Source organism: Temnothorax curvispinosus, unplaced genomic scaffold (assembly GCF_003070985.1).
Source record: "Temnothorax curvispinosus isolate PA1 unplaced genomic scaffold, ASM307098v1 QBEX01007135.1, whole genome shotgun sequence".
Taxonomy (NCBI): Eukaryota; Metazoa; Arthropoda; class Insecta; order Hymenoptera; family Formicidae; genus Temnothorax; species Temnothorax curvispinosus.
Window position 1 is genome coordinate 1,268 of NW_020216915.1, and position 15,616 is coordinate 16,883.

At 34.4% G+C, this 15,616-nt stretch overlaps 1 protein-coding gene across 3 annotated transcripts; it reads left to right on the plus strand.

Annotated features, from left to right (window-relative positions):
• The first annotated feature begins 284 nt into the window (after positions 1-284).
• LOC112456748 (mitogen-activated protein kinase kinase kinase 15) lies at positions 285-12,005 on the plus strand. Of its 3 annotated transcripts, XM_025019483.1 has the most exons (24): positions 285-385; positions 466-596; positions 723-946; positions 1,248-1,442; positions 2,718-2,890; positions 3,030-3,198; positions 3,280-3,579; positions 3,668-3,921; positions 4,038-4,197; positions 4,426-4,779; positions 4,890-5,151; positions 5,225-5,362; positions 5,439-5,605; positions 5,703-5,798; positions 5,879-6,018; positions 6,097-6,252; positions 6,743-6,838; positions 8,206-8,318; positions 8,526-8,695; positions 8,773-9,037; positions 9,484-9,808; positions 9,905-10,040; positions 10,138-10,214; positions 10,287-12,005. In XM_025019483.1, exons 2-24 carry the CDS (start codon positions 560-562, stop codon positions 10,348-10,350), a joined length of 4,071 nt encoding a protein of 1,356 aa, XP_024875251.1. In that variant the 5' UTR covers positions 285-385; positions 466-559; the 3' UTR covers positions 10,351-12,005. The 3 variants fall into 3 exon arrangements, with proteins under 3 accessions (XP_024875251.1, XP_024875249.1, XP_024875250.1); XM_025019481.1 differs by lacking the exon at positions 285-385 and having other exon boundaries at positions 472-596; positions 726-946; XM_025019482.1 differs by lacking the exons at positions 285-385; positions 6,743-6,838 and having other exon boundaries at positions 472-596.
• The last annotated feature ends 3,611 nt before the right edge of the window (positions 12,006-15,616 follow it).

A 15,616-nucleotide genomic window follows, 5' to 3' on the forward strand; every position in this document is an offset into this window, starting at 1 on the left:
TGCTCCGGAAGGAGTGTGGAACGTCCGCGGTTTTCTACGATGTTTGTGACGAAAGGTATCCTCTGCTGCGTGCGCTCGCTACGTCGCGCCGATTAATCGCCCCCCCAGGATTCACTCGAGTTTCACGGAGCGCCGGAGACGGGTATATTTACTATATTTATCGCTGCCAGTGGACGCGCGGGATGCTGTTGCGTATCCTCGCTGGAAGTGCCTCGTATAGCAACTCTATCTTCGCGCGGTGGTCACGTCGTAGGCCTGAGAGCGATGACTTCTTCGAGGAGTGACGTTTGTCCCCGTACGTTCGATCCCGAGCTGAGCTTCCGCCACGAGAGACTGGTATCCTGCGAGGAAATGACATTGCGCACTTGCTTTCATACGTGTGGAGGTGAATCGACGGCTCGGCGAGCGTTTTGTCGTTGGCATGTCAGTTAGAACGTGGCGTTTGACATTTTGTTTTGTGAGCAGGTACACGCTAAGCTCAGCCCTTGGGGTGTTCCGGCGAGAGAGGAGTACGAGAGAGGCGCCGGTCGAGTGTCTGGCGAGTGGAGTACGCAACAACATGCCTTCTGTTTGCGGCGACATGAACGATACGGCTGGTAAATCACATGTTTCTGTCCATTATTGTCATACCTCATGCCTACGCTATCATATCTGTGATATCGGTTTCAATGTAGCAACTGAGTAAATACTTTCAATATATATATAAGAGTAAACTTGCGCAGCAGCTGCCTCGCAATCTGGCGTCATGGAAGGCATCTCCAGTACGGATAGCGTGGGAACGCAGAGTGACATATCAGGGCACACGACGGTGCCGGGGAGGCCCAGGATGGACGTTGCCTGTGTCTTGGATTTGCAACAATCGGAACATCTGGCTCAACGAAAGAAAGCGCTGGACGAAGTCAGACAGGCCTGCAATTTGGTCAACGCCAACATACATCATATTCAGGTATAATTTTTGTACGATTTTGGCACGATTTGAATAACAGCAGGATGGTAAAACGCGTATTTTGAACGAGACTCCGAACGAAAATGTGATAAAAGTAAAAAGCGAACTGTTGCAACATAACAATCTTATCAGTTTCAAAACAAGTTATTTATATCGAAAAAGTCAAGTACTAGATTAATCTTAATAATACTTTCTATACTCTTAAAGCTATAAATAAGTGAAGATACGAGAGTTGCAAGAAGACTGTAGAGTAAAGTTTTGATTTTAATCCTCCTTTTAATTTTCCATACACCTTTTGCAGTTTGAGAAACTTGATTTTGGCGAGACCAATGTGCTGGACACGTTTTATAACGCTGATGTGGCGGTTGTGGATTTAAGTATACAGTTGCAACAATCTGCGCTGTTTTATCATCTCGGTGTCAGGGAAAGCTTCGGAATGAAGGAAAACATTTTGCTGTATAATGATATAGACACCGAAGCTACAATTAGACTTAAGGTACGTATGTACAATGTACACCGTTCAGACTCTTCAATGCTTTTAGAATGTAAATGCGAATAAGTCTTGTACACTGATTGCGAAACGCTGAACATAACGTAACGGTAAAGCATAAGTGACCTTGGCCGTTTGTTAGACTTAGGATGCACTTTATAGCAATGATCTCAATTAATGCTCTCATAAATTGCCCGAGGCGCAAGTGATCCACACTGTATGCACTGTTGCAGCATAACAAACACACAGTTCCAGTATTCCTGTATTCTTGATATTGAGAACATATCCATCTAGTAGTTTTCTCTCGCAAGAGTTATTTATTATTTATAACACATAAAAAGTTCTATTTTAAGTATCTGTTTCCGAAAATTGTGTTGTATTTAATTTATACAAGAAGATTTTAAAAAGTGGAAATAGTGAAAGGGCGTTAGCTTTTACGATACATTTCACATTTCTTATTATCACGCATTTCTTACGAGTAGATCAATCTTGCTGATTTGTAGGCACTTGAACAATTATCTGAATTTAATCATCACTTAGCTATTAACATAATTAATTTCTGCTTGCTGATTAATTTTTCCGCGAAATTTTTGTCGTTTTGAGAGCTTCGGAAAGAATTGGTATTTTCACTACGGTCGGCGACAAGTTAGAATGTAGAACGTGCGCGCGGAACGGTACTGGACGTCAGACAGCCGTGAGTTTAACATTCGGTACTATCAAATGAAATGATGTCTGCCTGTTGGGCAAGCACCAAATATGTAATTCCGCTTAATATGGAGTAGAAAAACGTGAGCTCATACTCTCAATATAGCAGTTACTTAATGTAGCAGTTAGTGCTGACCGATTACGCGCAATACGTTGCAACATTGTGCATTTACCGATTCGTTATACGTGCGTTTCAATTCTGTAGTCATAGTGCATCCAGATTCTTGATTCTATTTGAAATTTTCGTATTGAATAATTTATAAGAAAGTGTAAGAATTTGAGAAAGAAATTGTTGTTGAGGTGCATGTGCTAAAGTTAATGTAAAATTATATGGCAAATAATCATGAAATGAGTTGTGAATAATGGAAAGTTAAACTCAAGTTATTATGCTTGTACATTATTGATAACATAATATATAAAGTATGTCGTGGCGAAATACAAATAATCTTTTTACGTGATTTGTGATTAGCTATTATTTTTCTGATAGCGTTTACAAAGCAAATTCTTTTTAATTATAGCGGTATGCAATATTTTTAAACATAGAACTAGTCTATACAGAAAAATTTTTTTATTCAGTTATCCTGTGGCAGTTATACATTTGTTTCGTATCGCGTTGTGGAATCGTGTGGCTCATGTGTAGCTACTAACCCAGCGACCAGCAGAATCACGAGCGAAGAAACAATAGATCCCAAACAGCACCTCACTCTGAAGCTTAAGAAATTGTTTCAGGATGTAGAAATACAATCCAAGTAAGTAAATGTGAAAATCACTTCCAGTACAAGCAGAAATGTCATATTAAAAAATTTTAATCGTTATTTCATCAAGAAGTGCAGGAAACAGACATGTTTAATATGTTAATGTGAACCACGATTTTATTAAAACTTTCAGAGCACACATGAAGGAGAAATTTCTGGCAGATTTACGCAAGGCGCGTGAGACATATTCTGGAGAAGAACTCTCCAGAGCTCTGAATAACATGCGCAAACGTTTAGATGATCCAAATGTTCTGTCAGGAGAAGTCGTTTTAAATGTTCTCATTTCATTCCGGGAAATACAGGTAAAATAATGCTAGATTAATGATACTTCCCAATGGGAATTGTACCGTCAGAGACATTTACATTTATTCTAAAATTATCAGGGTTACGATGCAATGGTACAATTGGTTGATGATTTGAGAACTATACCAACTCACAAGAATTATATAAATACTCCAGCTATAAGATATTTATACGCATTTGCTCTAAATCGGCGAAATAAAGAGGGTGATCGAGAAAGAGCATTAAAGGTTATCGAGAAAGCGCTGGAGAAAAAGGAAAATCATGTTCCTGATATGTTATGTTTATGTGGAAGAATATATAAAGACAAATTTGTAGAGAGCAGACATACAGATGAGGAGAGTTTAAAGAATGCGATCCACTGGTACAGAAAAGGTTTTGAGGTATAGTATCTGTGTACATAAATCTTTTCTCTATTCTTGGAAGCATCTCTGTCGATGCATATATGTATTGTTTTTGTTATATTTGTAGGTTCAGCCGAACGAATATGCTGGTATAAATCTTGCTACTTTATTGGTCATAGCAGGAAATGAATTCTCTAAAAGTGAGGAGTTACAGCACATAGGAATGGTATTAAATAACTTAATTGGCAAGAAAGGCAGTTTACCGAGCTTAAAAGATTATTGGGATGTAGCGACATTTTTTGAGATTAGTGTATTAGCGGAGGATTATTCGAAAGCTATACAAGCAGCTGAATGTATGTTCAAATTAAAGCCACCGAATTGGTAGGTATACGAGAAAAAAAGTTTAGATATTTATTCGGTAAAAAACAACCATGTCTAAAATTGAGAACAAAAATATATATTTAGAACCTATTTTAATTAATTATTTTAATTTTTAGGTATCTGAAATCGACAATCGGCAACATATCACTGATAGATAGGTTTCGTAAAAAGAATGAGGAAGCTGAAATTTCACCGGAGGAACAAATATTCAGTTTTTGGATGGACTACTTTGTCGAAGCTACAAAGCCGGAGGTTGGCGATAGTATACGGTTTCCAGTAAGTTGATAAATGGAATCGTTCTACTGAGGATCCAGTTTCCAATTTGGGAGATTGTGGCTTATAGTTATGTGTTACCAATCCAGCTTACTTCTGTACATTTTGGGTCAAAGTAAGAATAATATAAAACTGCTCTTAGTGCAGATTTATGGATTCACTCTTAAGAACTTCCCACTTTAATAATCTTTCCATTAAAAACGCTTAATACATTTATAATATTTTTATTAGATTTTAGTGTTGGAACCAACAAAGATTTTAATGCCGAGTTATGTGAACGTGAATCTTGGCGCGGAAGAGAAGTCTATACAAATATGGAATTTGTGTTTGGATAATATGAGAAACAATTGTAAACAAGTTCACGATTGGTTGTTTACCGCGAACATGATACGTAGCGTAAGCCTATACAAAAGGGATGAAAGATGCCTGTTTCTGTATGTTCATCAAAACTCGGATGATTTTCAAATGTACCTGCCATCAGTACAATGTAGGCAAAGATTTTACGACTTGATCTTGGAGATGACTAGGGATCAAGAAGGCATGGTTACAGATTTGGATGCTTACATGACTGATGAGCGCATGAAGGTCTCTATCCATTTTTAATATCACTTTATTATATTAGTAGCGTGTATACATGCATTTTGTACATAACCTTTAATTATTTTATTAATTTTGTAATTTATGTATTTTTATAGTTCGAATATGAATTGGATGATCAAAATAAGCGCATAATTCTCGGCAAAGGAACATACGGCGTTGTGTATGCAGCGCGTGATTTAAATACGCAAGTCAGGATTGCGGTGAAAGAAATTCGTGAACGAAATTTGGGCGATGTACAGCCTCTTCACGAAGAGATCAAATTACATAGCCAATTGAGACACAGGAATATCGTTCAATATTTAGGCTCAGTAAGCGAGGATGGATATTTCAAAATCTTTATGGAGCAAGTTCCTGGAGGTAGGAAAGAAATAAATATTTTAACATAAAAAAAATCACATTTCTAAATATTCATAATTTCTCATAATTTCAGGAAGTTTATCAGCCTTGCTAAGATCGAAATGGGGTCCTTTAAAAGAAAACGAATCGACCATCTCATATTATACTAAACAGATGTTGGAAGGCCTTAAATATCTCCATGATCAAAAAATAGTTCATAGAGATATAAAAGGTACATAATTTGTAAGATGCATGAATTTCACGCTTATTTGTTAAAGCAAATAATATCTTTACTTCCATTATTATAGGTGACAACGTATTGGTAAATACATACAGTGGAGTTGTAAAGATATCTGATTTCGGTATGTCCAAACGTTTGGCTGGATTATGTCCGAGTACAGAAACATTTACTGGAACATTACAATACATGGCACCTGAAGTTATTGATAAAGGTCAACGTGGTTATGGTGCGCCTGTGAGTTTAAACGTTTTGTTTTGAGGATATTCACACATAGGATAAAGACATATTTTCTTGTATCATCGCAATGACAATTATTCAAATTTTTCTTTAGGCGGATATTTGGTCTTTAGGTTGCACGATAGTTGAGATGGCCACTGGAAAGCCTCCATTCATTGAACTAGGTTCTCCACAAGCAGCTGTTTTCAAAGTAAATCTAAAATATTAAATACATAACATTTATTGAATTGCTAAACTTATCAAATGTCTGATGTATGTATGTTTTTTTAGGTGGGATATTACAAAATACATCCTGAGATACCGTCAGAGTTATCTGAGAGAGCAAAAAGTTTTATATTGCGTTGTTTTGAGCCAAATCCTGATATAAGAGCAACCGCGGCAGAGCTATTAGAGGATCCATTTCTTAATGAGTAAATAAAATTAAAGCATAGTACTATTGAGTTTTATAAGTTTTTACAGTTGTATAGTAAAATATTTATTTATAACAGAAAAAAGAAGAGCAGCAGGTTAGTCGCACCGCCAGATTTCAGTAGAAGTATATCGGTCCCTGCAGATAGATTGGAACGTTTGGGAAAATGCGATAAAACGAATAACAATCACATTGTCGCTGCCACACCTATGCTGATGTCTCAATCGGATGATAGGTATTAGAAAATTTCCACTTTTATTATAATGTTCCGTTTTGTGTGAGCATTTTTGTAGTCTGTGGCGTCCTCGCCTTTGTTTTAGTATATTGTACTTTCATTTGATTTATTTCATTTGTATCACGCAGTTTTGGTGCCAATCTCATTTTTTATGTTGCTTGGTAATTGTCAGCATCGAGATATTAGGAAATGCGGAATTCTATTACTTTCGTATGATAATATTATCAAGGAATAACGTATTTTTAATTTGTGTATTGTCACGCGTTATATGTATATTGTAGTGTGAATTATGTTTATTTCTACTTTAATTAACTTTAAGTTTTAAATAGCCATTATTATATCCTTTAAATTTATTAAAATATTTTAATAACATATTTTTGTTAAAAATTGTTTGTCCAAATTGCAACATTGCACAAAGAGTATAATGCAAGAGCATAATATTTTATGTGAATGCACGTTGCGAATTGTAATTATAAAATGTTAAATTTAGTGCAGGGTTAACGAAGTCAAGCCCATTGAGAGAACGCAGTCCAGCTCACCTATTGTCCCCCATCAGCATGCCTACTGCAATCCTCTCTTTTAACAGGTATGGTTCTAACTTTGTAAATTGTTTATATGCAGGCAAAGTATAACTAAAGGTACGATTTGTTTTGTTGGTTTCGTATTATTTGTGACCATAAATTATATTTTTTATATAATCATTTATTAATATTAAATGGTCAAAATGCTTAATTATTGTATTAAAAATGCTTATGTAAACGGTTTGTGTAAAAAATATCCGTAATTATGCTGTCACCTGCACTTTTTGCTATTGAATGTTTATGCTGTTTAGTATCTCGATGTTATAACCCAGTAGCTTTGTATATGTAGAAGTCATATTCATTCAGATTTTATGTTCCTTTATGTTTTGTACAAGTAATAATATTAATTAAATTATTATATATAACGTTATTATTAAGTATTGTATTTTAAAATACTATTTGAAATGAAATAATATAATTATATTTTATTATATAACGTTTTTTGTTTTGGGTTCTATATTTATTCTCTTAAGCATTGACATAAAAATATACTAACATATAATCGCTTTACTAAATGATGATTATTACATACATAACAAGTGCAGTTATCTGAATACAATACATTAGAATATAATTTAAATAAAGTAGCCTTTTTTAACATTTGACTTATCCCATATAATAGCTCATAGCTTTTTACATAATTATCTTAAAATAATAATTCATATCCTAAAAATAGGTGGTCTATTTAAATTGTTTCGAAATATTATGTTAAATAACAGATCTTCGCGTATTATGTTCCTTTATATTATATAATACAAGAATAATTAAATCTTTAATTGTATAAATTATTAACCCCTTCGTTGGCAGAGAGAATTCAACAAAAAGTGCCTAAAATGGCAGGACAATTTTTTATCCTGAAAATTTGTACCCTGGGGTTTTTGAAGGCCCCTGATTACGAATCTGAACTTAAAATTCGAAAATTCAAAATGGCAAATTTCATCCCAATCAAGTAATTTTTTGCATTTTCATCCGCCATTTTGGATCCGCCATTTTGAATTTGCAAATTTTGGATTCAGATTCGTAATCAGCGACCCCAAAAACCCCCGTGTAAGACTTGGATGCGAGATGCCAAATCGAAGCAAGTTATAGGAAAAAAAAGGTTGACGCACTTTTGCGTCAATGCCACACAGGGCACGGAAAAATTTGACGCACTTTTGCGTCAATGCCAACGAAGGGGTTAAATAAGAAAATAATGTCTTAGTATTAAAATACTTAAGATACAAAATTATCAGTTTTAGAATTGTATGCAGGATGTTCTAATGCAATTTTCTGATACACAGTGTTAATAAAATTTTATCACTTCGATAGGTAGTACAAAAGTATAACGTAAAAGAAACATACGATTAATATATTACTGTTTATATTTTTCTAGTGCGATAGGGAATACTCCATCGATAGAAACTAGCGAAACTGATACAGCTGGTGTCTCAATGACCAGAAGAAGTTCGTCTGGTGGCTTGTTATCGCCAGAAGTTGAATTAGGGGGTAAATATATTTCTTGATATTTTATAAAATTAGTATCGGAGATTATTTATGAGAAAATATCATAAAGAATTTATCAAGATTATAATATAAATAAATAATATCGCGATCGTGGGCAGATAGATAAATTGCGAATTTGTCCATCTGTCCAAGATTTATTATAATATGATATTATTGATTTATATTTATAAGAAATTGGGATTAAAACAGGACAACCAGGACAAAAATCTGGAGAGGAGCAAGAAGGCTTTTATCTTTTAAAGAAAGATAGCCAAAGACGTATGACATTAACGAGGGTTCTCAACCAAGATGAGGCGAAAATTTGCGAGGTTTGGATGAGAGGTATACATCAGGCGGAGGGACAAACGGTGTTGCAAATGGTATTTACACGTTGAAGCAATAATATTGCGTTGCAAATAATCATCGGCATGTACTTAATTATTTATTACAATTTTAGAGTCATTTAGTGTTACTTATGCGTGGCTTAAGGGATTATATCGCAGAGCAAAATCAGGAAGTAATAGTAACTGCTATTCGAACATTGAAAGAGGAATTGGATTTCGATTCGACCGCTATCAATCACCTACATTTGGCTATTTATTTATTTCAAACGGCAGTAAATGAAGTCCTCAGAATGCACAGTATAAAGCCACATTGGATGTTTGCCTTGGACAATTTAGTAAGAAATGCTGTTCAGGCCGCTATCACCGTCTTATCTCCCGGTAAGTGCTATTTCCTTTCAATAAAATAAAAGTAGCAGCGGTATAACAAATTTTCGCATATTCGAGAAAACATTAATGAGAACATACACTTCTGTAAGTAAAAAAGTGTTCCGCTCAGCTAGCTAGAATCTCACATTTTGGTACATGAACCAGATGTGTAACGCATGTATCTCAAGTATAATACACGTAAAAGAGATTTAGTATGTTATCATGTCAACTCTAAAAATATCTCGAGGGAAAGTCACCAATAATATAGGATCTCTTATGAACGTTGCGTTCAGTAAGAGGATTACCGCATCCTACTTGAGTTCACACACATCTGATTTAGATAGATTTTATTGAAAATCGAGAGATTAGATATTTCCAGATGTAATTAAAAATTATTATATAACATTAACATTATATGGAATGTGTTTTGTGTTATAAATTGTGTTTTGTGTATCTAGAATTGGGTGCTAACTTACTTGGACAAGAACGACAACCTGGTGGTCAAGGTCCCGAGGAAGGATCAACGTCTGGGGTATCAACGGTAAACTCTGTAAAATCCCAAAAAACCGGTGACTCCGTTGATAATAAGTATTGGAAGGAATATAGAGATCAAATGGGAGCATTAAAGATGGAAAATATGAGGCTACTTCAGGAATTGATAGAAAGTCAGAAATCGTATCAGACATTATTGCAACAAGCTCTCGAAGAGCAGAGAGCTCAAGTTAACACGTTGACACATCTGTGTGAAAGTATTAATAGGAGATCAATAAGACAGGAATCAGGGTACGGAAAACATTTTATTCATTGTTGTGTATTACAACTACAACGCATGAAAAATCTGATTAACGTTATATGAACGAATATTTTAAATATCCACAGCTACAATTCTTGCATTTTTGGAAATATATCAGCGTCTTCAATGACTACCGATACGCACAATTCTGCTTCACATCCGGATACGGCCCTTATCGATTGGTTACAGAATCTTCAAATAGATGAGACATCAATCGAGAGAGTAAGTATTCCGCTGATGTTTGAAATAAGCAAGAAGAATAAAAATAAAAGTTATTACATGTTATTTATTTTATACATATGACTTTTAATACTTTTAGTTTTTATATGAGGAATATACACTGGAAGATATTCTGCGTTATGTTACACGGGACGATCTTCGCAGACTAAACTTAAGGTAAAAAATAATGTCTATTATTTAATAATTGCGCAGCACGTATAGAGATAAATATCTAATAAAAAATTCTAGGGGAGGAATTGAACTCAGGATATGGCAAGCTATATTGAGACATCGAGAGAATAATGAAAATTAAATTGTAAAGACTACAATTACATATTTTCCCATCATTTTTAGTGATAAAGTGTCACTAGTAGCTAGACTTTAAAACAGGGTAAAATATCTGTTTTGATTAGGCTGCAATAAGATAAAAATCTGATGATTTAAATCTCAGTCATACATACTATGTTAGATATAAATCAAATTCCCATAAAGAGAGAGTTTTCTCCGTGACACAATGTTATAATGATATTACTGGTTTATTTCGTAGTTCCTAATGATAGATTGCTATTATTCTTTACAAAGCAATTATATAACAAATCCATGTAAGATGATTTATGTTAACAAAACGTATTATGTCTTAGTGTTTTTATCAGATTTTAATTATTTTGCCAAAGTTGATATCAGAATGTAAGAAACCAGAGTATTTCTACACATAAAATGTATTTTATATATTACATTTTATTATTATAGAGGATTTTGTAGCTTCAATTTTTAAATGGTCAAATCTAGAAGTCTTTGAGTTGAACAGTAAAATGTAAGAAGATAAAACAGTAACAAAAAATGACAGAGAGATTATGAATATGAATCATCAGTAATATATTTGATATTATATTTTGTTCTAAAGTTTAATAATGTTTCCTATTATAACAGAAATAACAGATGCTTCCAGTTGATAATAAAACTGATATAATATTTATATACATAAATTAGTTTTTACAAGATATAGATAGATATATTTGTTGTTGAATAAGCAAATCTATTGCCACTAGAAAATCTTGATTAGGAACGACCTGTATCTTCAGAAAGTAATAACTTTATATAACAACCGTTTACAAATATAACAAATAGTTACATAGCGTCCCATCTAATATACAAATCTTCCCAATATGGGAACGCAATTATTTATAGTGCCTTACAAAACTCGTTCTAGTACAAGAAAAGATATTTATTATATAGAATAAATACATGTAGTCACATATCATTCACATGAGATAGTATGAAATATTCGCTATTGAAATCTTAGGTTGCCGAAGAGCAAAATTTTATTTGCACGAAACATAAATCTTCCAAATCAATTGTGTGTTTTTCTGTCGATATTTGTCATGTAAATAGGATGTTTCTTTTCGGAATTTTTGTAAGAGTTTTACATTGATTCGAGCTTCATGAACTCAATTAAATTCAGGCTTTTGATTCAAGTTTTTGTAGATACGAGTTTTTATTATGACGGAAAAATTCCGATTTTTCTTTTATGCAATATTGTAAAGAGAGAAACTTATCTGTGCCTTTTGCGATGCACAATATATTTTGTACAGTTAGATTTTTTAACATATAAATTTAACATAGTTGAATTTATACAGGTATCTAATTTTAACAAATCCTCGAGAGAGATCGTTTCTCGAAAACCCGGTGCCTAATTGTTTCAAGGATACATTGTACAAGCTGGATTCAGCTTAATTATACGCACACTGATGTTGCAATACATGATATAATGACTGACAAAATTAATGTTAATGCGATATTTTTGTGTACTAATATATTAAAAATTTTAGAGCGATATTTGATGCTTGTTTTGAGATATTCTAACCAAAGTACTTTTGGGCTCAATTAACGAGCATTTAAGATAAAAATGTACCAATGCCTGGGCACGTACCTATGTCTGGACATTTTTATTATTTTAGTCTTAAATTTAGTCTTAAATAAGTTATAACGCGAATTAAAATCAAAGAATCAAAGATAAAAATATTTTTCTTGTATTATATTTTTACCTTTGATTTTAATTCGCGTTATACTATTTAAACACTAAAATGGTAAAGGTGTCCAGACATAAATCTCTGGCATTGGTACATTTAATTGTCGCAGCAATCAAGAGGGATAAACTTCAAAACAAGCGCCACAATATATTGAATATATTGTTATAACTATTATCGTTTTCACTCACAAAATAGGATTAATTATAATTGTTGCTCGCATGTGCGACCGTTTGTAATAAAGGAATGAACATATAAATCCAGATTATTTATTATAGCCCTAAACAAATTTTCTTAGAATTAAGCACATATATGAACTAAGATGCATGAAAATTGCCTTTTTAGCAACAAATCTTTCACAAACAACTCGATTTTATTCGATAAAAAAATATTCATCGGAAATATATTTAATAAAGGAACTATATTCGAGTTTTTTTCGGATGACCAGTTTTGCGAATTCGTCAAATTCCCTTAATTGAAACTGGAGGGTAACGGAGTGGAAGGACAACGTTTTCGAGGGGAAAGGCAATACGGGAAGATGAGTACGTGATCGGCTTCGAGCGTGATATTTTTTTTCGTAGATAACTACTTCATAGGAACCGTGTCATTGATATGGACGAGGCGTTCTCTGCGTCTCGGCCTGATATTCCGTTGACAAGATACGGTCTGTTACATAAAAACGCACGGATTATTTTTGTATCGTTATCTCAAAATAAAGAAAATATTTAAATATTTTTCGACTTATTTTCAAAGATCATTGATTGCGCTCTTTATGATATTATTTCTTTCGTCAACGTCTTTGTTTCGGTGAATCTAACAAAATATTTCAACTTCTGTGTAGATTTGGCATTGGTCATTTTTGGATACAAAACAGAAAGATTACTTCGAATCGTGAAGCATCTTTGTCTCAGAAAACTTCTATTTTCGATAATAAAAAAAGCGACACGGGGATTTAAAGTTATGGAGTATGATGGAACACACCGTTAGATTTTTAAATCCTCTTTCGCTCCTTTTCATCTGTAAAGGGACAGAACACCTTTGACAGACTGTAAGTAAGTCAAATAGATTCACAACTCTCGTTGGAGGGGTACCGCTTTTCACTCAGCTTGCCAGCTAAGGTTTCTTTGTTATGTCGATCGATATCTTAGGAAGGCAATCTTCATAGTCAGATATAGCGTTTATCGCCACCTTTAACCTTTCACGCTAAACTAAAAAAATAATACTAAAAAAAATTAAATTGCATTCTTTTACTTTTGCTCGTACGCTGGATGACTAGTGTTGAAAAGATTCTTAAATTGGAAATATTAAAAAAAAAATGACTTTTTTTATACACAGAGATTAACATGTCTTAAGTAATTATAAATACATCAAGGAAAACTCAAAAAAGTTATTATTAGGCACAAGATTCCGCTCGATTACTGAAAATGTCAATATTTATTTATTCTGTTTATATACTTGATACATTTTTAGATATCTGTATTTTTTAAAGAAAGAAGATACTTCGTATTTTGCTTCTTATCGAAATATAATCTGATAAGTTTTTTTTAGTCCATAACTTCCGCTTAAATACTTTACTTTATTGTCTCGGAAAGAAAGATAAATTCACATAAATACAGATTACAAAATGCGAATCGAAATAGAATAATACAATTGTAATACGTAATGTATTAAATGCAGTAATGAAATGTAATAATAAATGCAATAATAAAATGTAATAATGAAATGCAAGAACGAAATGTAATAACAGAATCTCATCAGCTCCGCTTTACAGCAAGCGAATTAATGGCAAACGATTTAAATCGTTCGTCGGAGAAGAATACGGACGGAACGGCGCGCTTTATCCCAAGAAGAAGGAAGCGTTGAGCAGCTGCACTCGATATTGCGAAAGTTTTCAATCTGCCAACATTCGACGAGCGTCGAAGCGCTGGTCAAAGCTCCGATCAGCTCCGAATCGTGTGAGACAAAAGGCCTCCATCGGCATTTGTACGGAGGCGCACGCACACAAAGACGTCACCGTGTCTCCGCGTAAAAAAAAATATTTCGTCGCCTCTCTCGCCTTTGTTGCGTTTGCACCTCGCGTGCGTGCAATCTACGCACGGTCACGGCCGCGTATGAAATATTCAGAGTGGCTCGAATGTTAACTGATGACCACTCTTTGATCTGCCATCTTTGTGTCGCTCGTGAGGGGGTGCATCTGCATGCAGATCGATCCCCCGCATCTAGGACAACCGGCTTATCCGCTCTCCGGCTTCATAGAGAAAGAGAGATAATACCGCGCGCCCTCGTTCGTTTGATATTCTAAAAAGCGTCTCCTCTCCTTGTCATGCAATATTCAAAATTTCGCAAGAGCGATATGACAAACGGAGAAGCTGGATTTTCTCACGGTAGACGCTAATCAGTCGAAGAGCAATTTTTTTGTGACGTTTTAAAATTTTGTGAATTATAATTATGAACAGGGTACAATCGAAATACTGAAATACTATTATTCGAAATACTATTAAATCGAAATACTATTATTTAAACTTCTGGTCTTTATCTTGAATTATTAAACTTTAATAGACTTTAAATTCAGGGACATATTTCTTCGTCCGACCATCCATTATTGGCCTCATTCCGAGATGACTTTTTCATAAATCCAAGAATATATTTTAATGGTAAGTCGCGTAAAAATTTATATACGAGCTATTCGGTTCAAAATTATGCTCTCTCGACAATATTAGCATCTCAAACTGCCGACATAATTTTTATACGAGCTGATCGGATGACATTATAGCCGTTCCATATTTTGTCGGCGTGCCAAAAATCGATCCTCGATTTTCTATGCGAGTATACAAACATACCTCGTAAATTACAATCGTGTCTGGAATTGATTTTTTTGTTCCACTTTTTGCGCACACCCGGCATATAACTCGCCCGGAGGCGAGTCATCGACGGGGATAATTAAATGACCTTGCGAAAGGATCCGAAATACGATTATGTAAATGTTACCGAAGCAGTCGGCAGCCTCTCTCGGCGATTGTTCGCAATCGATTCCGCGGATAATATACAATCTTTTTACGTGTTTAAAATTGATAAAATTGTTTTTCGTCGTCTTCGTTAACAATTCCGCAAATATCTATCTGACTCATTCATATAAAATCACCATACTGGACGTACAATATTATGTATAGTCGCGGAAGAGATCAGAATATAAAAAAGGACTGTTATTTTTCTTTTATCAGCCAGCTACGTGAGTGACGCGTGTTTTATCGCTGAATATTTTCCCGCGTTATCTATCGAGCTCCAGCAGCCGGCGGTTGTTATTACAGCCGCTTCTAAACGTTGCCCCATCGTCATTAGGAATTCCATAACAGACTGCGGTGAAAAGGGCATCACGACGACGTATTGATGATCGGCCCTATCTTCATTCGTCGTAGGAGACGAATGGGACGTCGCGATATTATCGTTTAAAGGAAACTCGGAAGAATTACGTTTGTTAAGGAAAACATTGTAATCAAAACAAAATTCATGTCGTATTTTTTTAACGAAGCAACATCGGTGTACATAGATTTT